Source organism: Mesocricetus auratus, unplaced genomic scaffold (genome assembly GCF_017639785.1).
Source record: "Mesocricetus auratus isolate SY011 unplaced genomic scaffold, BCM_Maur_2.0 Super-Scaffold_100676, whole genome shotgun sequence".
NCBI lineage: Eukaryota > Metazoa > Chordata > Mammalia > Rodentia > Cricetidae > Mesocricetus > Mesocricetus auratus.
In genome coordinates this window covers 77332535-77352624 of record NW_024429266.1, presented here as the reverse complement: position 1 = coordinate 77352624, position 20090 = coordinate 77332535, and the positions used below count along the sequence as shown (strand labels likewise).

Below are 20090 nucleotides of genomic sequence, written 5' to 3'. Positions count from 1 at the left end.
TACTAGGATGGTAAGAAATTTAAAAATTACCTAAAGAACATGGAAGGATAATGCTAGGCTGCTATACACATCATGCCATACAGACACTTAGGCATCTGTAGATTTTTGTCATCTGCATTGATTTCTTGGAACAATCTCCAGATTCTTGGATATTCTCATCTGGTAACAAACACACATATATTCTACTACTGCTCAAAGTAGAGTATAAGCATTTTCTTTAGAATTATGTCTGAAATGCATTAGTTTTGTACCACCATAATTCTTTAGAATTATAGAGATTATATTTCTAAAATTAGTGTATTTTCATGGATAAATGATTTCCTTTTGTATAGATACAGTGTTTCAAAATAAAAACAAAATATACACCCAAAACAAGTATGCAAAAACATTTTATTTATAACAGATCAACATTTTGACACGAAAGGTAGCCACTTTCAATTTCTCAGGAATGCCTAGAATCCAACAGTTCAGAAAGACTACTCAATAATTTCTCTATAGGTAAAAGAAATAAATGACTTTGCCTAAGGGAAATTATTTTATAAGCTTTGACTGTGTAGGAAAGCTAGCTTTCCTAGGAAGCGAATGTAATCCAAGTGTATTAAAGCCAATTTATACAACAAATATGAGAATCATCCGTATGTATTAACTGTGTTCAAAGGAGAGTATTTTATCAAAATAATTCATTTTTCAAAAAGGCCTCACATTAAACCCTTAAGCCAGTCACCTTTTTTTCTATGGTGCAGCACTCTTCCTACCTCTCTGGGTCACTGTGTAGACAACCATCCAACTTCAGTGGGACTGTCTATCAACATAAGACTATATAAAACACATCAATGGGGAACAGTCAGTGAATTTAAGGGGCCAGATAGTAACTAACCAATAATAACCCAACTAATGTCACTTTTAGTTTAGAAGGGAAAAAGGAATCCTCAAAGCTCCTAAACTTTTTAGTATTTCTCAGATAGGATGAAAAAAAAAAAGGTAAACTGCAAAATGTAAATAACCAGAAAACATCTTAAAATGTGTTACAGCAAGTAGGTGCTAAATTTCAGACTTAAATTTTACCTTTTTTTGTGTGTATTTCAACATGGGGACAAACGATTATTAGCTCTTTCCAGTACATTTATTTTTGAGCATTTAAACCTAGTACAAATGTTGTGAAATTCACCTTGGCTACTCCTCGACATGCTCGAGTGCTATTTTCCCTCAGGTAATTCTATCCTATGCTCTAAGTGTCGGAAGGCTAAACAGCACTTAAAGGAATTTCAAGAAAGATGTGAAATGTTTTAAGTCTCATCATTATCTATTTATTGTAGGATCTGTCATTGAAATTCACCACAGCAGCCTCAAATACTGTGTGAAAGGAATGCACGTAATTCCTACAGAACACACTAACTGAAGTCCAAAAGGCACAGAGTAATGCTGGTGGCTCTTTCTAGTCAGTTAAGAAATAATAAAAAGTCTGCATTATTCTTTCATAATTTAAATACTTAAGTAATCTCCACTTTTATTACTTTATAACAATGACTTCAAATTTACATTATTTTAAGTACCATTGTAATAGCTTAGAGTATAATACAGATATTTGAGAATATCCCATCCAAAAATAAAAATAAAAAAAAGGAAACCAAAAAACCCCCTCTTCACTATACATATATATATATTATATATAAAAGTTATTCTCAAAAATAAGAACATAGAATAGGGACTTGGTACAGATCATTAAATCAAGTTTCTATTACCACAGTTATAATTCCCAAACCAACAGATACACAGCAATAATCAAAAGCAGTGCAAATATCTTTGGAGGTTAGGATAAAATTATAACACAAGAACATAAGCTCAAGAAATAAAAAGGTAAGTGCTTCAAGTACAAGGAGCCAGTCTGCTTGAGGTCCACCTTAGTGTTCGCTGGGGCTCCCTTCCTGCTTCTACTTTTTCCTCTGAAACACATTGGCCAGCATGGCACCTGAGGTTGTCAACTGGCCCATTTTGTTCAAAAACTTGGTCTTTGTGTCTTCACTCACTAAACTTGCAGCAATTGACATTGAGCTAGAAAAGAAAATTTAAATGAATGTAAAGCAACTAAAAATTTAAGACATAGCACATGTGTGGAGGTCAGGGAACCACTTGCGGTTTTCTGTTTCTACCACCTGGGTCATTAGACATGGTAGTAGGTGCCGTAACCTGCTGAGCCATCTTGGGAGTGCTCCAGTTTTTCATTTGTTAGTAACATATCATCATTACATCACACAAAGGAAATGAAGATTTGTGAGGAGGAATTTTTATGTATCATCTTAGATTTGGTACTTTACATGACAAGCAACATGTTAAGATCACATATGGTTGAGGACAGAATCTAGGCTCTACCTTCTAGCTTTGCAGCCTTGAGGAAGTTGTTTATCTACACAACAAGCCTGTTTCAGAGGGCTATTGCGATTACACAAATACAAAGCGGGAGACATTCTACAAGTGTTAGTAGTTTAATAGTTGTTCTTTTGTCTGCATGCTTTGTTCTTCAGGAGTTATTCATGCTCTTTTGAGACAGATCTCTCACTGGCCAGGACTTTACCATCTGGCTAGGCTGACTAGATCCTCCTGTCTGCCTCCTTGGAGCTAGAATATTAAGAATGTACTACTATGCCTTTAAAAAACAGAAAACAAAACAAAACACAAAACAGGGTTCTGGGGTCTGAATTTAGGCCATCATGCTAGTAGCATGGCAAGCATTTTACTGACTGAGCTAGCCTCCTGACTTGTGTAATTGTTTTTTTAACTCTAAATCCATTGCTTCATTCAATCTTTTTTTGTTTTGTTTTGTTTTTCCAGACAGGGTTTCACTGTTTAGCCCTGGCTGTCCTGAAACTCACTTTGTAGATCAAGCTGGCCTTGAACTCACAGAGATCTGCCTGCCTCTACCTCCCAAGTGCTGGGATTAAAAGGCATGTGCCATCACTGCCCAGTCAATTCATTCAATTCTTTTTTTTTTTTGGTTTTTATGAGACAGGGTTTCTCTGTATTGTTTGAGGCTGTTGGTCCAGCCTGGCCTCGAACTCACAGAGATCCGCTTGCTTCTGCCTCCCGAGTGCTGGGATTAAAGGCATGCGCCACCACCGCCCAGCGCACTTCATTCAATTCTTACAGCACATCTGGAACACAGGTATTACCTATTTCTCAAATGAGCAAATAAAATGACAGTGAGGTTTACACTAACAAACCTACTCCTTTTTTGGTGTGTGCATGTGTGTTCTGAACAACTCAACTGTCTTCAAATTCAGTTCTTCTTTCCCTTTCAGCAGCCTAGTGTGCAGGAAGTAAACACAATCTGAATGACTAAGAAAGATTGCTTATTATCACACTGCTTAACAGGAAAAGAACCCTGATCAAGCACATTTTTTTTAGTGCCCCAACAAGCGTCCTGCAATAGACAGGAAACCAGCTTACTGCCTGTGGTTTTGATCAAGATGCTTTAGATCTTACAGGTTCTGCCTCCTTGTCTATAGAACACAGCTTGCAGTTTCTACTGTAAAATGTCCAGAGGATTAAATAAGGAAACGTGTATGAACAAATCAAGGGCAACGTGTGGCAAGCTGCAAGTGAATCAACCTGCCTCATTTAAGAATGAATTTATATGTCAGACGGACATGGTGGTGTACACTGGCAATCCTCGCACCCAGGAGGTAGAGCCAAGGCTAAAACAGTGGAGTGGGTGGGGAGCTCTCTTTTTATCATAGGGGGTTAAGAAGTTCCCAGTACTCTACAGAGGCATAAGCCTTAAGTGTACTGGCTTTAGGGAGGAGTATGAGCTGTATGTTTGTGTGTGTGTGTGTGTGTGTGTGCATGTGAGAACACACATCCTTGCATATGTGTATTTACCTATTTGTATGTGTGAGAACTCAAGATTGATCTAATGAAATGATTATTTCTAGTAGTCAGCCTTAAAGGAAATGTATTTGAGCTTCATTTATTATTAGTTGCTCAAAACCTTAATTCTTCATTGACAATAATAGTATATGAACCCATATGTAAATTATTCCCATTTTCGAAAGTTCACATTCTAACTTGAATTGAATCCAGAAATCACACAATCTTTGAATTATGCTTAGTTTGGCCAGAACATTCCACATTTGAAAAATAATGTCACAAATTGTATTTATTGAACTGGTAAAGCTCAATCCAGTAGCACCACAGAAATGTCACTGGAAGCTTTAAAGATTCCTAGGCTAGGGACTGGAGAGGTGACTCAACAAGTGAGGCACCTGTCATCAAGCCTGACAGCCCAAGTTCAATCCTCACGACCCATGTGGTAGAAAGAGAGTACTGACTCCTGCAAGTTTTTCTGAGATAGTCTCATGTGTGCCATTGCATACCCATGCTCCTCACTGAACACCTACAAAGCATGCGGTAGAGTCTGAATCTTAAAATCCCCATGTATTTCTTATGTGCTCTCTCTCTCTCTCTCTCTCTCTCTCTCTCTCTCTCTCTCTCTCTCTCTCTCTCTCTCTCTCTCTCTCTCTCTCTCTCTCTCTCTCTCTCTCCCCCTCCTTCCCCACCCTCTCTCTCATACTACTCTGGCCTTGAACTTGACTGTTTCTGCCTTTCAAGTGCTGAGACTAAAGTTATGCACCACACCACCATGCCTGGCTTGAATAATTTGTTGTCTTCCTAATAAGTGATTACAAAATAACACACACACACACACACACACACACACACACACACACGCACACACACACACAAAATTATACCCACAGATAGGAAATTTAGCCAGAGAAATTCAGGTTAATAAGAAGCCTTAAAAAAGAATAAATGTCTTACCCTTGAGGCTCTTGGACAGTCTTGTTTTCTACTTTTTGTTCACATTCTTTTATCATGGAACTTAAAATAACCTGATTAGAAAGTGAAATACAGTTAACATTGTCCAATATTATAAACCACAGTTTAAATCATTCTAAAAACTTGAAGAGGATAGTGTGTTAGGGACCCCTGAAAGAGATTGGGTCAAGGCCCTGACATGCAAGCAGGCCTATGTGCTGACTGACAGTGTGGAAGTCAGGAGTAGGTACAGAATGCTGGGGAGAAATAGAGCTGGAAGACACCAAGTTAGAAATAAAGTGATAGGCAGAGAAAGAATTGAATTAAAGGAAGCTAGTAGTCAAGGAAGTTACATATAACAGATAAAACATCCCACAGATGTTTCCACATTAAATTCTCCTTGTATCAAGTGAAGGAGAGTGTGTTCTCTCTACTTTAGAGAATTATAGAGGCTCAAAGACGCTAAAGAACCTGCTGAAGTATTACAACTAGTAAATGCACTCACAAAATAATGCCAAGTTGGACTTAACAGTGCTATGCATGGCTGTCATAATTAAACCTCACACAAAAGGAGAAGAGAGCATGTTTAGGAGATGCTAAATCTCACGAGCCTGGCACTGCTAGTCACAGGCACCTACCTCATGTTCTGGAGACAGATGTTCCATGTCAGTTCGTAAACATCTGAGGCCGGGTAAAAAGTGATTTACCATTAAATCTTCTGAAATGACTGAGGAAAGGTGGTTAAGGAAAAGGAAAAAACCCAAACAGGGGCCATCAGAGAAGAGATCACTGTATCTTAGATAGTGTCTAGGCATAGCAAACACTCAGGAGTCAGGCTTCCTTCATAGACAGCACCTTTGCAGGAAAAGTTGATACTAAAGACTCGACCAGGGATTCTTACACATTTATTTATGTTATTGGTGTTAGCCCTAACATTTTGTAATTTAACTAAATAGTATATAAGCAAAATAATGACTATGAACATAAAATTATGTAATCTAACACTAACCTAAGTAAGTTCTAAAATATGAGAGGTAATAAAGCATTCCCAGTGGGGTAGGGAAAAGGCTCAGTTTGTAAGTGCTTGCTGTACAAGCACAAGGACCTCAGAACTTGTGCAAAGATTTGCCTGCAATCCTAGCACCAGGGAGGTGGAGACATATGGAAACCTGGGAGACATGCTGTCTTCAAAATTAAGATGGACAGTTCCTGAGGAACAATACCTGATGTTGATCTCTGATCTTCTTGTGCACACATGCACTTGCACACGTGAAAATATTTTCATGACAGCTAAGTTGGCAGATATGTAAAAAAACTGATAAAGGCAAGTTGCTCATAACATTACTATTAAACTGTTATGTGTAAGACAATTAATTACAAAAGATTGTATGAGAAAATTTAGAAAAAAGGTATACATTCCTCATCAGAACCATTTTGGGATCCTCTTTAGAGACCCAAAGTGCACTATAGAGGATGACACTCACCTAAAACCCAGTAGACCCTCATGTAAATGGCAGTACAACCAGTGACAAAATATTTGATAAATTTAGGTCAAGTAGCTTGTGTAAGCACACATATTTTCCTGGGTTCTTTCTTTTCCAATTGAAATAATTTTATTTTGTATATGGATTTTTGTCTGCATGTATGGCTTGAGTACCTGGTTTCTGCAGAAGCCAGAAGGGGACATCAGATCCCCTGGAACTTGAGTCACAGATGGTTGTAAGCCACCATGTGGGTGCTAGGACTTGAACACAGATGGTTTGCAGAGTAGTCAGTGTTCCATACTGAGCCATCTCTCACATGCTTTTTGTTTTTGTTTTAACATCTGCTAAATGACTTTCTTTCTTTGGGTTTTTTGAGAAAGGGTTTCTCTGTACTATCCTGGCTGTCCTGGAACTCACTTTGTAGATAGGCTGACTTTGAATTCGGAGATCTGCTTGCCTCTGCCTCCCAAGTGTCCAGCTAAAAGGACTTTCTATTGGTCCAGAAAGAATCAAACAGAGCCTTTGCTGTACATTCAGTTTTCTTTAGGTGCATTTCTCAAGAAAATAATTCATCTTATAAGTTTACATTAATTCTATATTATCGTTATTCTAGCTCTGGTTTAATATTGTATCATGTCCAAGTGAAAAACAAAGTAAATGAGTTCCTTTATGAAACTTGCTTAATTTAAAAAAATTACTAGGAACTTCATTCAAAAAAAAGAATGTAATATATTACCACTTCCTTGAAAAGGTTACAAAGCTCATAAATAAAGCTCCTATAACGTATAACTTACAAATTCAATAGGTACTAAACAGGGCCTCCAAGATGGTTCAGCAAGTAAAAGCAGCTGCTACACAAACTTGAGTTGACCCGAGTTCTATCCCTGACACTGGCATGAAGGTGGGAGAGAACCAACTCTGGAAAATTGTCCTCTGACCTCCACATGTGCATGGCTGTCATGCACACACCCACATTCACACAATTAAAAACTAAACCCGATACAGCGGGCTGCAGTCTAATTATTACAGTCTTGTTTCCTAGACATTGGGAAAGTACCTCCAAGATGTAACTGTGGGTGACCTTTGGATTAGTGGAGAGTGATACAGTGAAACATGGGCATGGAGGCTCAAGAAGGCCATACTCAGAAAATAGGGAAGTCATTCTTTTACTCACAGTAGGGCCTATCTTTTCCTCATAAAATCAAACCATCTTTCAAGGACTGGAAATACTTGTATCATTTAGTCCTATCTGATACGAAAACCACTTCTACCTCAGTGGTAAATGGTCAGATACCTCTGACCGCCAAGAAGACGACATTCAGAGTTTCTTAAGCCACACTCGTACACACACTCTGTGACCCTCCTTCTATATAACTCCCTTTAAAATACGCCAATGTTAATGTCACCCAACACTAACCTCTGGCCTCCATGTGCACCAGATGCACTCATACATCTCTCCTCACCACACACCTTGTCAAGTTTTCGCATCACTCCTAAGCCATCTACTCTCTAGCTTGGACATTTTTTTTTTTTTTTGGTTTTATGAGACAGGGTTTTTCTCTGTTTTGGAGGCTGTCGGTCCAGCCTGGCCTCGAACTCACAGAGATCCTCTGCCTCCCGAGTGCTGGGATTAAAGGTGTGCGCCACCAACGCCCGGCTTTAGCTTGGACATTTTAAAATGTCCTTCAAGCTTGTCATGATATTTTGATTTGTTATTGGGCCCAATGTTACATGTAACTTTCCTATGTCAGTTCTGAAATGAAGTCACGTTCTAATCAGCTCTTGCAGAACAGACCTGGGCAATGGGACTCCATTAGTGACAGCACTGTTGACTCAAGCAGGCTTCGAGTCAGACACAACAGAGTACTCAAATAGGAGCTACTCTAAGATGGCTCTTCCCTTTCTTGTCCTGGCAAGGGACTTTTTACTTTATTATAGTTTGTGCATACCGAAACAATTGATAATTTCTCTGTATAATTTCTATGTTCTTCACAAACCACTGCTTTTTTTATTTAGAAATTCTGTTTTACAGAGTTAAAGTTGTCCTTGGTCTTCTCCCTTTTCCTTGAGGCACATTGACTAATATAGATTACACATGAGTTTTGCTTAAAAACTTTCAGAGCTGACTTTTTAATTCTCACGCCATCATAGCTCTCTAGCCAGGGTCCTGTCACTTCTTCATAAGAAGATTCCTCCTTGCCAACTCAGAACAGAAGTTCCTCATCTGCTTCCTCTATCTTCTCTAAGTTGAAAATCCAACAAGATGAATCAGGAGTGACAGTGACTTCTGCTTTTACTGGAACAAAATTTATAAAGGACAAGGATACTAAAGTATTAGATCCCTGCTGACTATATAACCTATATTATAAAAACCATGGCTTACACCATCCACATAATTACATCATTGTAATCAACTCTCAAAATAAAACGAATTCAGCAATGCACCCTACTTTCTAAGTTTAATATTTCCAGAGCGACATACAGTTCCCCAATGAACAGCTTTTCCAACTTAATTTATTCTGAACAAAAGCAATCCTCTAAGTTACATTCCAGTTAAAAAAAAATTCCAGCGCTAACGAGAGTCTGTGGTACTCTAGAACACAATTATCTTATTTGAAGTGACCTGTTCCCTCTGCTGAGAACTGTGGCCTGGCATGTAACACAGAACCAAGGTACTCTGAAACTTGGCCATGATGCTAATTCTCTATTTGTCTAACATGTGCTTCCATGGTTCTATTGAGAATACAGCCTTCCACCCTTCCCAACCTCTTAGTTCCCCTTCTTAAACTCGCCCGTCTTTTATTGAGAGCTAGAGGCTAGAGTTCACTTGGCCCATCTTCACTTCCTTCCTAGTTTTAATTTTACTATAGTATAGAGAGAACGTTCAACAGGACAGCAACAGCTCTATGCTCCAGTTCAGTTTTGCTTTTAACTATGGAAAGCAGAAGTTCTCACTACAGTCCTTAAGTCTTGGTTTAATCATTTATACTATAGTGGTTGATATGGGCCTAGAGTATGTTTTTCTCCTAGATGACTGCCATGTTGAACCCGAACTTCTCCAGAGCGACATTTCTCTAAGAGAAATTCATTCCACTGGATAAATTAAACATTCTTTGCAAAATCCAACACCAGACCATAAAAGCCTAGATTCATTCTGCTCTAGATTTCTTGCTCATTGTATAGTAAAGCTCAGGATAGGGAACTTATCAAGGCTTTAAAATTATGAAATATAAACAGAGGATTAAAAACTATCTTCAAAAATTATGAGAAAACTACAGTAAAATTGGTATAGCAAGTTGAACCAAAACTTCCAAAAACGTCCACTTGATTTTTCCACCTGGGTTTACTATATGATTGATTATCTACAGTTCAACACAGGAAGGATACAGCAACAGGACAGTGCACTGTAGGCTTCAAAAAGATGGATTGCGATGTCCAGTCTTTTCGAATCCACAATTTGTAAGTTATTCACCAAGGCTAATTTATGTAAATGTGGTATAACAACTGAAAAAGGAAAAAAGAAATTGTTACATTTTATCCCAATCATGTGTATATAATCCCCATATTTTATAACATAATTATTATTTTAATTTATAAGATTTCATTTTAATGCTGGACACTTTCAAATGTTTACCCACATCCTCCGCTTACTCTTTCATATTAGGCAAGAATGTATGCTTTTCCAAATAAAGAGATAATATAACACTATCACTGCCCAGTTCTGAGGACTATTTACAGATGATCTCACCTCACCTCCCAATCTCCCAAATGGAAAAACAAACAAATGAATCAAGACACACACAGTTTATATGTACTACGATGCAAACCTAGACATCCATAACTTTCCTTATGAACATATTGCCACTACTATTACATAAGAGGCACATGCATTTTCCCTTTTCAATAATAAATCATTTCACTTCCTCACAACATCACAAATATCTTCAGTTTCTCAAAGTTGTAGAAAACCCACTGTTAAATAGCATTCTGAATTTCCAGTCACGGAATGGGTAGAATAGCCTCACAGAAGAGGGTGAAACTTTAAAGACAACTTCTGTAAAATAAAAGCAATGGCTTAGACAACAATAAACAGCAATCATTCTGAATGCCCAGGATTGTTTTTACTGAGCATAAACTCCTCAGAAAAGCAGCTTTTTGCAGGAATGGCTTCTGAATCAGTTACTCTGAAACCTTTCTGTTCTTGCTTGGTTAGAGAATACAACCCTCTGGCAACAGTAGTGAGGTCTTTCTTGCTTACTGTGACTTTGTGATGTAAACACATGCCTTTTGGAAGAACTCTTTCCTAAGTACACAAAGACTAGAAGGACAAATTTCATGCTTCCCACTAAGTAATGACAAAACCCCCAACGAAACAACTAACAATGTCCATTTTGAGGAGTATTTGTCAAAATGAGTAACTCGGACTTGGCATGTTGGCTCACATCTTTAATCCCAGCACTATATAGGCAGAAGCAGGAAGATTTGAAGTTCAAGACCCATCTAGGCTATAGGAAGCCCCTCTTAAAAAGAGGGAAAAGAAAACAATGCAACAAATAACAAAAAACGCTAAGCCAAATCAAAAGAGTAACAATATCACTAAGAGGGTTCTATGGGCTGCAGAGAGTTAAAAACATTTGTTGCTCTTGCAGAGGGCCCAAGTGATGTTTGTTCCCAGTACCTACTTGGAGGCTCACAATCACTCATAATTCCACTTCCAGGAGATTTCACATACTGTTCTGGCCTTGTAGGCACTGTAAATTTATGGTACACATACATATATGCAGACAAAATACTCATACATATAAAATTAAAAAAGAGGGCTCTAGAAATAATTTGAAGGCCAACCCACCCCAGAAGAACTTTTTTTTTTTTAACCAAGTGGCACTGGTCTGCTGGGACCTCCAAGTTAAATAAAAAGTAAAATAAGAAAGGTGACCTAATTTTTCTAAGACTCGTCTCTTTTCTGCCCTCATTGCCAAGTCTCTGACTTTTCTTTTGTTTTTCTGAGAAATCCAAGAATCATATCATATAATACATCCTAAAATTGCCTTATCTAAAGACAACTCTATACAAAGTAACCAGTTCTAAAGTTGGGCACATGGTGGTGCACACTTATAATATACACATTCAGGAGGATGAGGCAGGAGGATCATACAATGAGGCCACCCAGAACAAGAAGCTTTCTTTAAAACAACAGCAACAACAAATCCCAAAATGATAGTTAAACTCAGAGAAAAAGCCATAAAATCAGAGCTGTGGAGACAGCTCTATATGGAACCATAGCAGGAGAGTAAAAAAAAAAAAACAAAAATAAAAAACAAATACTGTGGCCCCAGGGCTGGGGATGGACACAGGGCAGGTGACCTGGCTAGCCAGTCCAGCTGAGTTTTGTGAGTTCCAGGTTCACTGAGAGATCATGTTTCAAAAAATAAATAACAATAAAAAATATATTCTAGAGTAGTATAAAGGTAGTTAACGGTTAAAAATAAGGATTTTTCTATTGCTTATGACAACAAAATTTTGTATAGATGCCAATATTTCACTTTATATGTATTATCCTAGGCTACTGACTCTACACTAATTCATTCACTTAATCAGTAACTCATCTGATGAGTTTACATGACTAAAGACAGTAGGATATTAAATATCAAAAGAATATTTAGTAACTTGGATGGGAATAATTTTAAAACTTCCATTTAATGGGAAAGAAAAATAGGATACAACATCTAAGAAGCCTTTTTATTCAAGGTTGATTAGGCAAAGATTTAAAACAGCAAATGAAATAAAGATAAATAGAATTTAAAAATTAGATTTTAGGAAACTTTCAAATAAAATTCTGGAGCATATATACTAACCAAAGCAAAGAATTTTGTCTTCTTTTTTTTTTTTGTAAATGCACTTGGACCTGACGTAAACACAGGACACCTGTACTGCAATCCCACTACTTGGGAGGCTGAGGCAAGAGACTGTCATTAGCTCAGGGAAAGGTAGACTATGGAAACAAACTCAAACCAAAGCAGATTTACTTGAGCCTTTGGAAAACAAACATTCCCAGCAATCCTTACAAGTAACTGGATATAAAGAACTGGAGTGTTCTAAGTAAAACAACCAGTAAGAAGCAAGGGACTGCAGCAATGGGTTGGTGGTCAAGCACACTTGCTGCTTATTGTATAGAGGACCAGGGTTTGGTTCCCAGCAGCCACCTGGTGGCTCGCAACTATCTTTAACTCCAGTTCCAGGGGATCTGATGTCCCTTTCTGATTTCTTTGGGTGCCAGGTTCCCGCCAGATACACATGTAGGTCACGGGAACACATGCACACCAAAACAAGTTTTCAATACAAGACCAAAGGGTCTAATGAAAAATTGGGAAGTAATAAGGGCTAATGAAGGAACTAATGGTGGTTAAGGAACAGAGTGATAAATAATCTCTTCACCTATTCCAGGCTAAACATTCCTTCTCCAAAGACCCAATGAGAATATCTATAAAGATGGATAGTTAAGAATATCGCATTCTTTCTGATATGGACTTGGTTTCACCGTAAGTCCTATTTAGAGACTGGACATTAAATTTCTCAAGGTAAAGCCCCTAAAAGGCTCAAGTAACCCAAAGTGGAGAGATCAAAAAAAATTTTTTCCCCTAAAACTATTTTCAGGAGACATCAGAGACAAAGGTTAACTGGAGCCAGAGTCAACTAAAACTTTCGTGAGCACACCTCTACTGTTTTTTTGGAACTACGGGGAGAAGATAAAATCCTGTCTTCTTATGTACTTTAATAGATAGCCATCGACTGTATGAATACAACTATCTCATAGGAGGTCTACTTCTGAAAGTTCTTAAAAATTCTAAAAAGAGACACTGAAATACAAATAATGTTCGTTCTGAGAAATAACTGTGGGCCTACAATTATTGAGGACAAAGCCTCCATGGACTCATGAAAAAACTGGCTCCACTCCATTCTCCTGGCAATCCAGACAGTTTTTTCCTCCAAATTTCCCTTGTGAGTACAAGAAAACAGGTTACATGATGCTTTACTGGGGACTGAACTCAACAAGAGGGCATAAGTCAAAGACCCATTATTACTTACCATATCCCTTAAGAGTTACCTTCTGTCCCTCAGAGAAACTACTGTCTTAGTGATGTTAACCCACCTTCAGAGCTCTGACTAGGATCACAAGTAAATGTGGTATTGTAACATTAGGATTGCCCCTGCTGGTAACCAAATTAGTGATCTTTTTCTGTTGGCTGTGTTTAACTAGTCATGAGTATACTCACTGAATGAGAAGAGACTTTCCTGACAGTGTTGGGAAGTGCTGCTGCCCTCAATAAGTCTTTTGGACAGTAGAGTCCAAACAATCACTTACTACTTTTTGTTGATCATTCTGATCTTATATTTTTGGTTGTGAGCCATCCCCCCAGTCCAATCATTTATCTTAAAACTGATAAAAAAAATCAGCCTGGCTATATAATGAACAGTCTATTAGAGAACACAAATTTTTCAGTGGAAACCAAACTGACTTAAGCGGCTAACCTCATGACTCTCTAGAAAGCATGTCAAATTGATAACACAATAAAATGTCACAGTGGTAACAAACATCCTTTGGTAGTCATGATTTGATGCCACCTAAGAAATTGTTATAAATGTTGAGGGTCACAGTAAGGAAGACAATGTAGGGACTAGAGAAAAAGAGTTAGTAAATCACTATGCAGATCAAAACATTGACAATTCAAATAAAGTAGTATATCAGACTGATGGCATGCCAAGTGGGATAATCGTGAACTTCCAAATGAATGTGACTAGAAGCACAAAGAAACATCCTTGAAATTTTGACTAAGAAAGTCTCCTAAAGCTGGGAGGTGGTGGCGCACACCTTTAATCCCAGCCTCTCAAGTGCTGATGGTCTAAAAAGCAAATTCTAGGACAGCAAGGGCTATTGCACAGAGAAACCCTGTTACTCTCTGTGTTTTATTTATAGATGTTGTTTAGGAACACAACAGGGATCAATTCCAGGGGAGGTTTTAGAATGTGAGAAATGAAAAGCAGCAATGCTTTGATGGCCAAACCAGCCCCCTGTGATGGCACAATGCAGGAACAGGTAGAAAGAGGACTTACACTCATCTCGGAAGCGAGGTTCTGCATTAGGTCCGACTCTGCCAAATGTTCTGATAACCTCTGTATGCAAAGAATGCTGGTCTTGGTACTGAGGGTCTTCCAGGAAAGAAGCCAACTGCATCTTCACTCTTTCTAGTAACTTAAATTCAGATATAGATTATTAAAAATGGAGTAGTGCCGCTAGGGTGAACAATAAGCAGATTAAAAATATTCCATGGCGCCGGGCGGTGGTGGCGCACGCCTTTAATCCCAGCACTCGGGAGGCAGAGGCAGGCGGATCTCTGTGAGTTCGAGGCCAGGCTGGACCGACAGCCTCCAAAACAATACAGAGAAACCCTGTCTCGTAAAAACCAAAAAAAAAAAAAAAAAAAAAAAATTCTGTGGCAGTGAATTTATGCTGCAAAGCCAGTATGGATAAGTCTTCTTACTCAGAAAAGATTTCACTTTCTGTTTGTGTAGTAATTCTTCATTTAGATTAACAATACAAACACACCTGACAAAAGTGAAAAAAACTCAACTATGTAAGGAAAAGTTGGCAAGGTTCTGATTTTGTATCTAAGTTCTAATTCTCACGTTATAGTGTAAGTACCCAACTAGTCACCTCCTGAAAGCAGTGAGTCATATATGACTTACACTTTACTCACATTTCCCTAAAAGACATCTTATTTTAGGATTTAAGATCATGTTGAAATTCTGCCAAGACTGCAAGCATTGCAGAAAGATGTGTTCTTTTTTTCTATTGCTTTGTCAGTTAAATATAAAGCAAAAAGGGGAAAATATTCTTTCTATAACTAAAAATTTAATTTTTGTTATAAGAATCTTTATGACAATAAAATTCTATTGAATCTTATTTTGGCAAGCAATATGTCTATAAATCATTTCTTTTCTCATCCACAAAAAGAAAAACACTCTTGATACTTATCTTGATACATGTTTTTTTTTTTAAGGATTTTTATTTTATATGTATGAGTGTTTTGTATGCATGTGCACCTGGTGCCTGGAGAGGCCAGAAGAAGGCATCTTATTCCTTAAATTGGAGTTACAGATGGTTGTGAGCTTCTATGTGGGTGCTAACCAACCCAGGTTTCTTTGCCAGAGCAACAAGTGCTCTTAACTACCAAGGCATCTCTCTATTATCTTGAGAAGTATGTCATATTTAATGTTGCAGTTAGTCATAGAACATAAAAACTTGAAATAAAACCAGTTTCAGAATCAAAATAATCTTTATGGAGGAAAAGCTTGCTAAAAACCTGAAGCAGCCAAGGCAGGGTGTAGAGTGGTACAAGCCACAAGAGTTACATAACCTATTAAAGGATTTTATAGTGTAGCATCAACGACAGTTGTCAGGATACAGGTGCCCTCCCTCTCTACTTCACCTGTAAAAGTAAGATAACTTTGTTTTCACAATCTTTTGTGACAAAATATGTCTTCAAACAATAAAAAATGTATGCTGGGCATGGTGGTACACACCTTTAATTACAGCACTTGGGAGGCAGAAACAGGCAGATCTCTGTGAGTGCAAGTCCAGCCTGGTCTACACAGGGAATAGAGAGATAGAGGGAGAGGGAGAGGGGGAGGAGAGAGAGATAGAGAGAGAGAGAGAGAGAGAGAGAGAGAGAGAGAGAGAGAGAGAGAGAGAGAGAGAGATATCGTACGTAGATTGGTTTATATACAACTAGGCTATACAGTCAATTTTTTAATTGAGAAGACGAACAGAAATGGAAGTTTCTTAGAATAAACAATTACTTTAGGTTACGATGCTTTTTAAATATTATCTTCCTCTGATCAGTACTTTTAAGCAATGCCATAAAAGTTACAGTGCTCTCTGACCCCATCTTCAGGTATGTCATTAGAAATGTGTCACCACCACCATCACAAAGGTAATACACAAATCCATTTCTTACCTCTCTCTGAATAACTGTTTCCATAATAGTGCCAAATGCCGGGATTGTAGCAATCCTAACGGAGCTGTTAGAAATCAAAAAGGAAGGAGACTAAGATTTCCCTGAGAAACACAGGATCATCATTAACATATGTATCAAAATAAGCACAAGGTAGAAATCCCGCATTAATCTCTAGCAATGACAGTTAAAACTTTTAAAGAGCAGACCAGGAAGAATGCTCAGTAAGACAGGCAGGATAACTCAGGGTCACAGTCTGTGAACTCACAATTCAGGATCACCGGACAAGGTAACAAGGGCCGGAGCAACCCGCTTGTCAACTAATGCTTCACTCATGCCTCGAAGAGTCAGCTGTAAACCAGTCAACATGCAATAAAAAATGGTTTGGTAAACTGGAATGAGAACTGGGTTAGCTGTGACTGAGGATGGGCAGGCAGACTTGCTGGCCTTTCTTGCTTTAGTCATCCACATGACACATTAAAATGTTAAGCCTTTGGTTCATGCCACTACACTCACGGCAACAACCTGTTAGTGAGATTAGCAGAGCCTCCTTTCCTGGCTTGGAAGAAATAGTCCATCAGCTTGTTTTGCTTGGAAAGTATTTTTGATTATAATGCTCATACTTTTTTCTTTACTATATGGCCGCCAAATGAGGCTTATTTTGAAGTTGATTTAAAAAATAACCTCAACAACATACTAATAGCAACATGATAAAGTTTCAAATCAAATAAGCGTATAACCCAACATTACTATTTTCAAGTGATTCTTCAGTGACTCTTAACAGCATGATGGTTATTTCTCAGCAGGCCCATTTAGAAAGGAATGCTGGACGTAGAAGGCAGGGACAACACTTACATTTCAGGGTCACTGGAGAGAGTAATGAGAGCAGGAACCACCCTCTGAGCTACCAGAGTCTCATTCACCCCCTTCACCAACAGCTGATTGGTCAGCACAGGGGGTATTCACAGGCGGTGCATGGAAAGCAAACAGTGTGCCATGGGAAGAAGAAAGAACAACCAAGAGAAAGAGAGAAAAACACAAAAGCAAAACCAAAATTAGAAGCTAAGCAAATACTGCTACTAGAGTGCTTACCAAGACAGGGAAGGCTTAGGAGGAAAGAAAGCTTAAATTGTCTCAGCAGTCCACAAAAAGAAGCTTGTCACCAACTGGATGGAAGCTTGTCCTTTAGGCTAAAGACTACATTCTATTCCCATCTTCAATTAAAATGTTTGTTTTATTAAGACAGGGTCTCTGATGTTCTGGCTGTTGCTAACTCACTATGTAGACCAGGCTGGCTTCAAACTCAAAGAGATTCACATGCCTCTGCCTCCCTTGTGCTGGAATTAAAGGCGTGTGCCACTATAGCTCTTAAAAAATTATAAAAAAAATTCTAAAGAAGAGACATGTATCGTATTAACAATAATAACTAGTTAAAAATTTTAAAGTCAATTGGTTATGATTTTATTATGATCACCAAATACAAATAGGCCTTTTAAAAAGCAACCTTTAATGGCTTGTAGCTGTCACTACTGCTTTTGACTGTTCTCCACTGAGGACATTAAAAGTCTACATAGTAAAACTACCAACCCTTTCCTCACACAGCCTTATCTATCACCTGAGCAACAGACACAGACTGCAGCATAATACCTTGGAATGTAAGACCTGGAAATCAGCTCTGGGTTCAAATTCCAGCTCTCACCCTTTATTAGCCATGTAGTCTTTATTGAACTACAGAATAAACTAGGTTGCTCATCTGAAAATCCTCAGTTCCTCACCTCATTCAAAGGATAAGTGTACTATTAATTTGCAAGCAAGAAATATTGCACACGACAAAGGATATGCACATAAGAGATAAGCTTAGTTATTATGACTACTCAATAATATAGGACTTGGAATTATTATAAAAAGAAATCATTTAACTAAAATTGGTTAGTTTACCTCTGAACATGTCTTTGCTTTCTAATTTTCTAAAGTTTACACAATTTTTAAAGTACGATAACCAGAATCAAGCTATTTCTCTAACAGTCACTACAATAATTTTGTTAGTAACCAATGCTAATTTTGTACAAGAGGGTAGAAGACATTTTGTTTTCGTAAAGAATACCAATCTCCCCCAGCTTCAGAATGTAAGCTAAATTCCTATGGAATTCTAATAGCAGTAATAGTAATAGAGTAGTAGTTCTCACAGAGGATCAGAGTTCCCATGGACTTTCCACATCAAAATCACCACTGTGTATTTGTCGACAATCCTCTTATAAAGTATGAGAAGCTTAGCGAATGTTTATAGAAGATATTTACTTCTGCAATAATCTGTTACCATTTATCAACGCATTCATTCCAGAATTGATTTTGGCATTCTGAGACAATTTATTAAATGCCTACATAATTAGGCAGGAGAAAAATGACAAAAGACATCTTGTTATTATATTAATGCTACTGTATTCAGATAGGAAGAAATAGGACAAGGAGTTTAAATTCTTTACAGCATAAGATGGCGTAAGTTTGAATCAGTAAGGCCTAACTTGATGTCTTCTATCTTATGTCTATTCAAAGGTGCTAATTTAGAAGGTAAGTTAATCTCTTATTGCTCTGGAATCCTTAAGGTAATTAAAAAAAGTTAAAAAAATTAGCCAATAAATTTAAGAGTTATCAATTAACAGGCATTTTACATACTGTATCCTTTGATCTTCATGCCTGGTGAGGCAAATACAAACATTATCAAACTTTTAGCAGATGAAGAAACAGACTTGTAGAAAAGAAGTGCTTTTGTCCAGGGTTTTTGAGTCGAAAGTAAAACCAGACGTGGACTGACTCATTCTTATCTGTCATAACTGATGTCTGTGCTTTCTTTGAGTTATGGTCTAATGGTACAGTTCAATTACCTCATGATTAATATACTACTTATGTGAAGTTCTTTTCTATAATTTGTCACTATAGGAGGTCACTAACATGAAAGTCACTAAGTTCCCCATATAAAAGAATTTCATTCATTTTCTACCTTTGATGTGGTCTCTTGTTTAACACCAGGAACAATATAAACCTATTGGTTTTCTCCTTGTCCTGCTATCTAAAACTGAAGCTAAATTTATTTTAAATTCTAGAAAAAATTTCAACTGAAGTTCCTAGTATACCCATTTCTTACTCCTATCATCTTAGTCTGCTGATTTACTTTTTTATTTTTTTACAAAACAGGGTTTCTCTGTATTGTTTTGAAGGCTATCGGTCCAGCCTGGCCTCGAACTCACAGAGATCCGCCTGCCTCTGCCTCCCGAGTGCTGGGATTAAAGGTGTGCGCCACCACCGCCTGGCTTGCTGATTTACTTTTGAGGTAAGCTCTCAGATAGTCCTGGCAGACCTTGAGTCACTATGCATGGGTCGTGCTTTTGACCCAACTATTTGACTTCTGTATTGCCAAAACCAATCTTACACGGTCCCGGGAAAGAACACAGGACCCTAGGTGTGCTAGGCAAGCACCCTAATAACTTAGCCATGCCCTTACCACAGCCCTTAACATCACTTCTATAAAAAAACATTATCTTAAATGCCCATGCTAGTTATGTTTTTATTTTAATTTACTCATTTTAAGGGAAACAGGCATAATTCCAAATTATAAAATATTAATATAAAAGAAATCTTATGAATTAAACATAACTGTTGGTAGATTATTCCCCCAAATAATTATCAATGACAAAAAAGGAACTTCAATTTCTACTATTGATAATGTTTCCTGATATAGACTCAGTAAAATTATACCCTAAATAACAGTAAAATATATTCC

The 20090-nt window shown here is 37.7% G+C and overlaps 1 protein-coding gene across 8 annotated transcripts in view; it reads right to left on the bottom strand.

Annotated features, from left to right (window-relative positions):
* Window positions 1-373: 373 nt before the first annotated feature.
* The window catches only part of Relch (RAB11 binding and LisH domain, coiled-coil and HEAT repeat containing), an 88873-nt gene continuing 69156 nt past the window's right edge, over window positions 374-20090 (bottom strand). For 5 of the 8 annotated variants that reach the window (XM_005081455.4, XM_040737377.1, XM_013121519.3 and 2 more), the window contains 7 exons: window positions 17168-17250; window positions 16316-16379; window positions 14412-14550; window positions 9687-9803; window positions 5454-5542; window positions 4819-4889; window positions 374-2052 (listed from right to left, as the gene is read on the bottom strand). In XM_005081455.4, coding sequence (XP_005081512.1) covers window positions 1932-2052; window positions 4819-4889; window positions 5454-5542; window positions 9687-9803; window positions 14412-14550; window positions 16316-16379; window positions 17168-17250 — 684 coding nt within the window. In that variant the 3' untranslated portion in view covers window positions 374-1931. Of the gene's footprint in view, window positions 2053-4818; window positions 4890-5453; window positions 5543-9686; window positions 9804-14411; window positions 14551-16315; window positions 16380-16580; window positions 16664-17167; window positions 17251-20090 lie in introns of those variants that run through there. The other 3 variants (XM_005081456.4, XR_002385164.2, XM_013121520.3) reach the window with 3 other exon arrangements.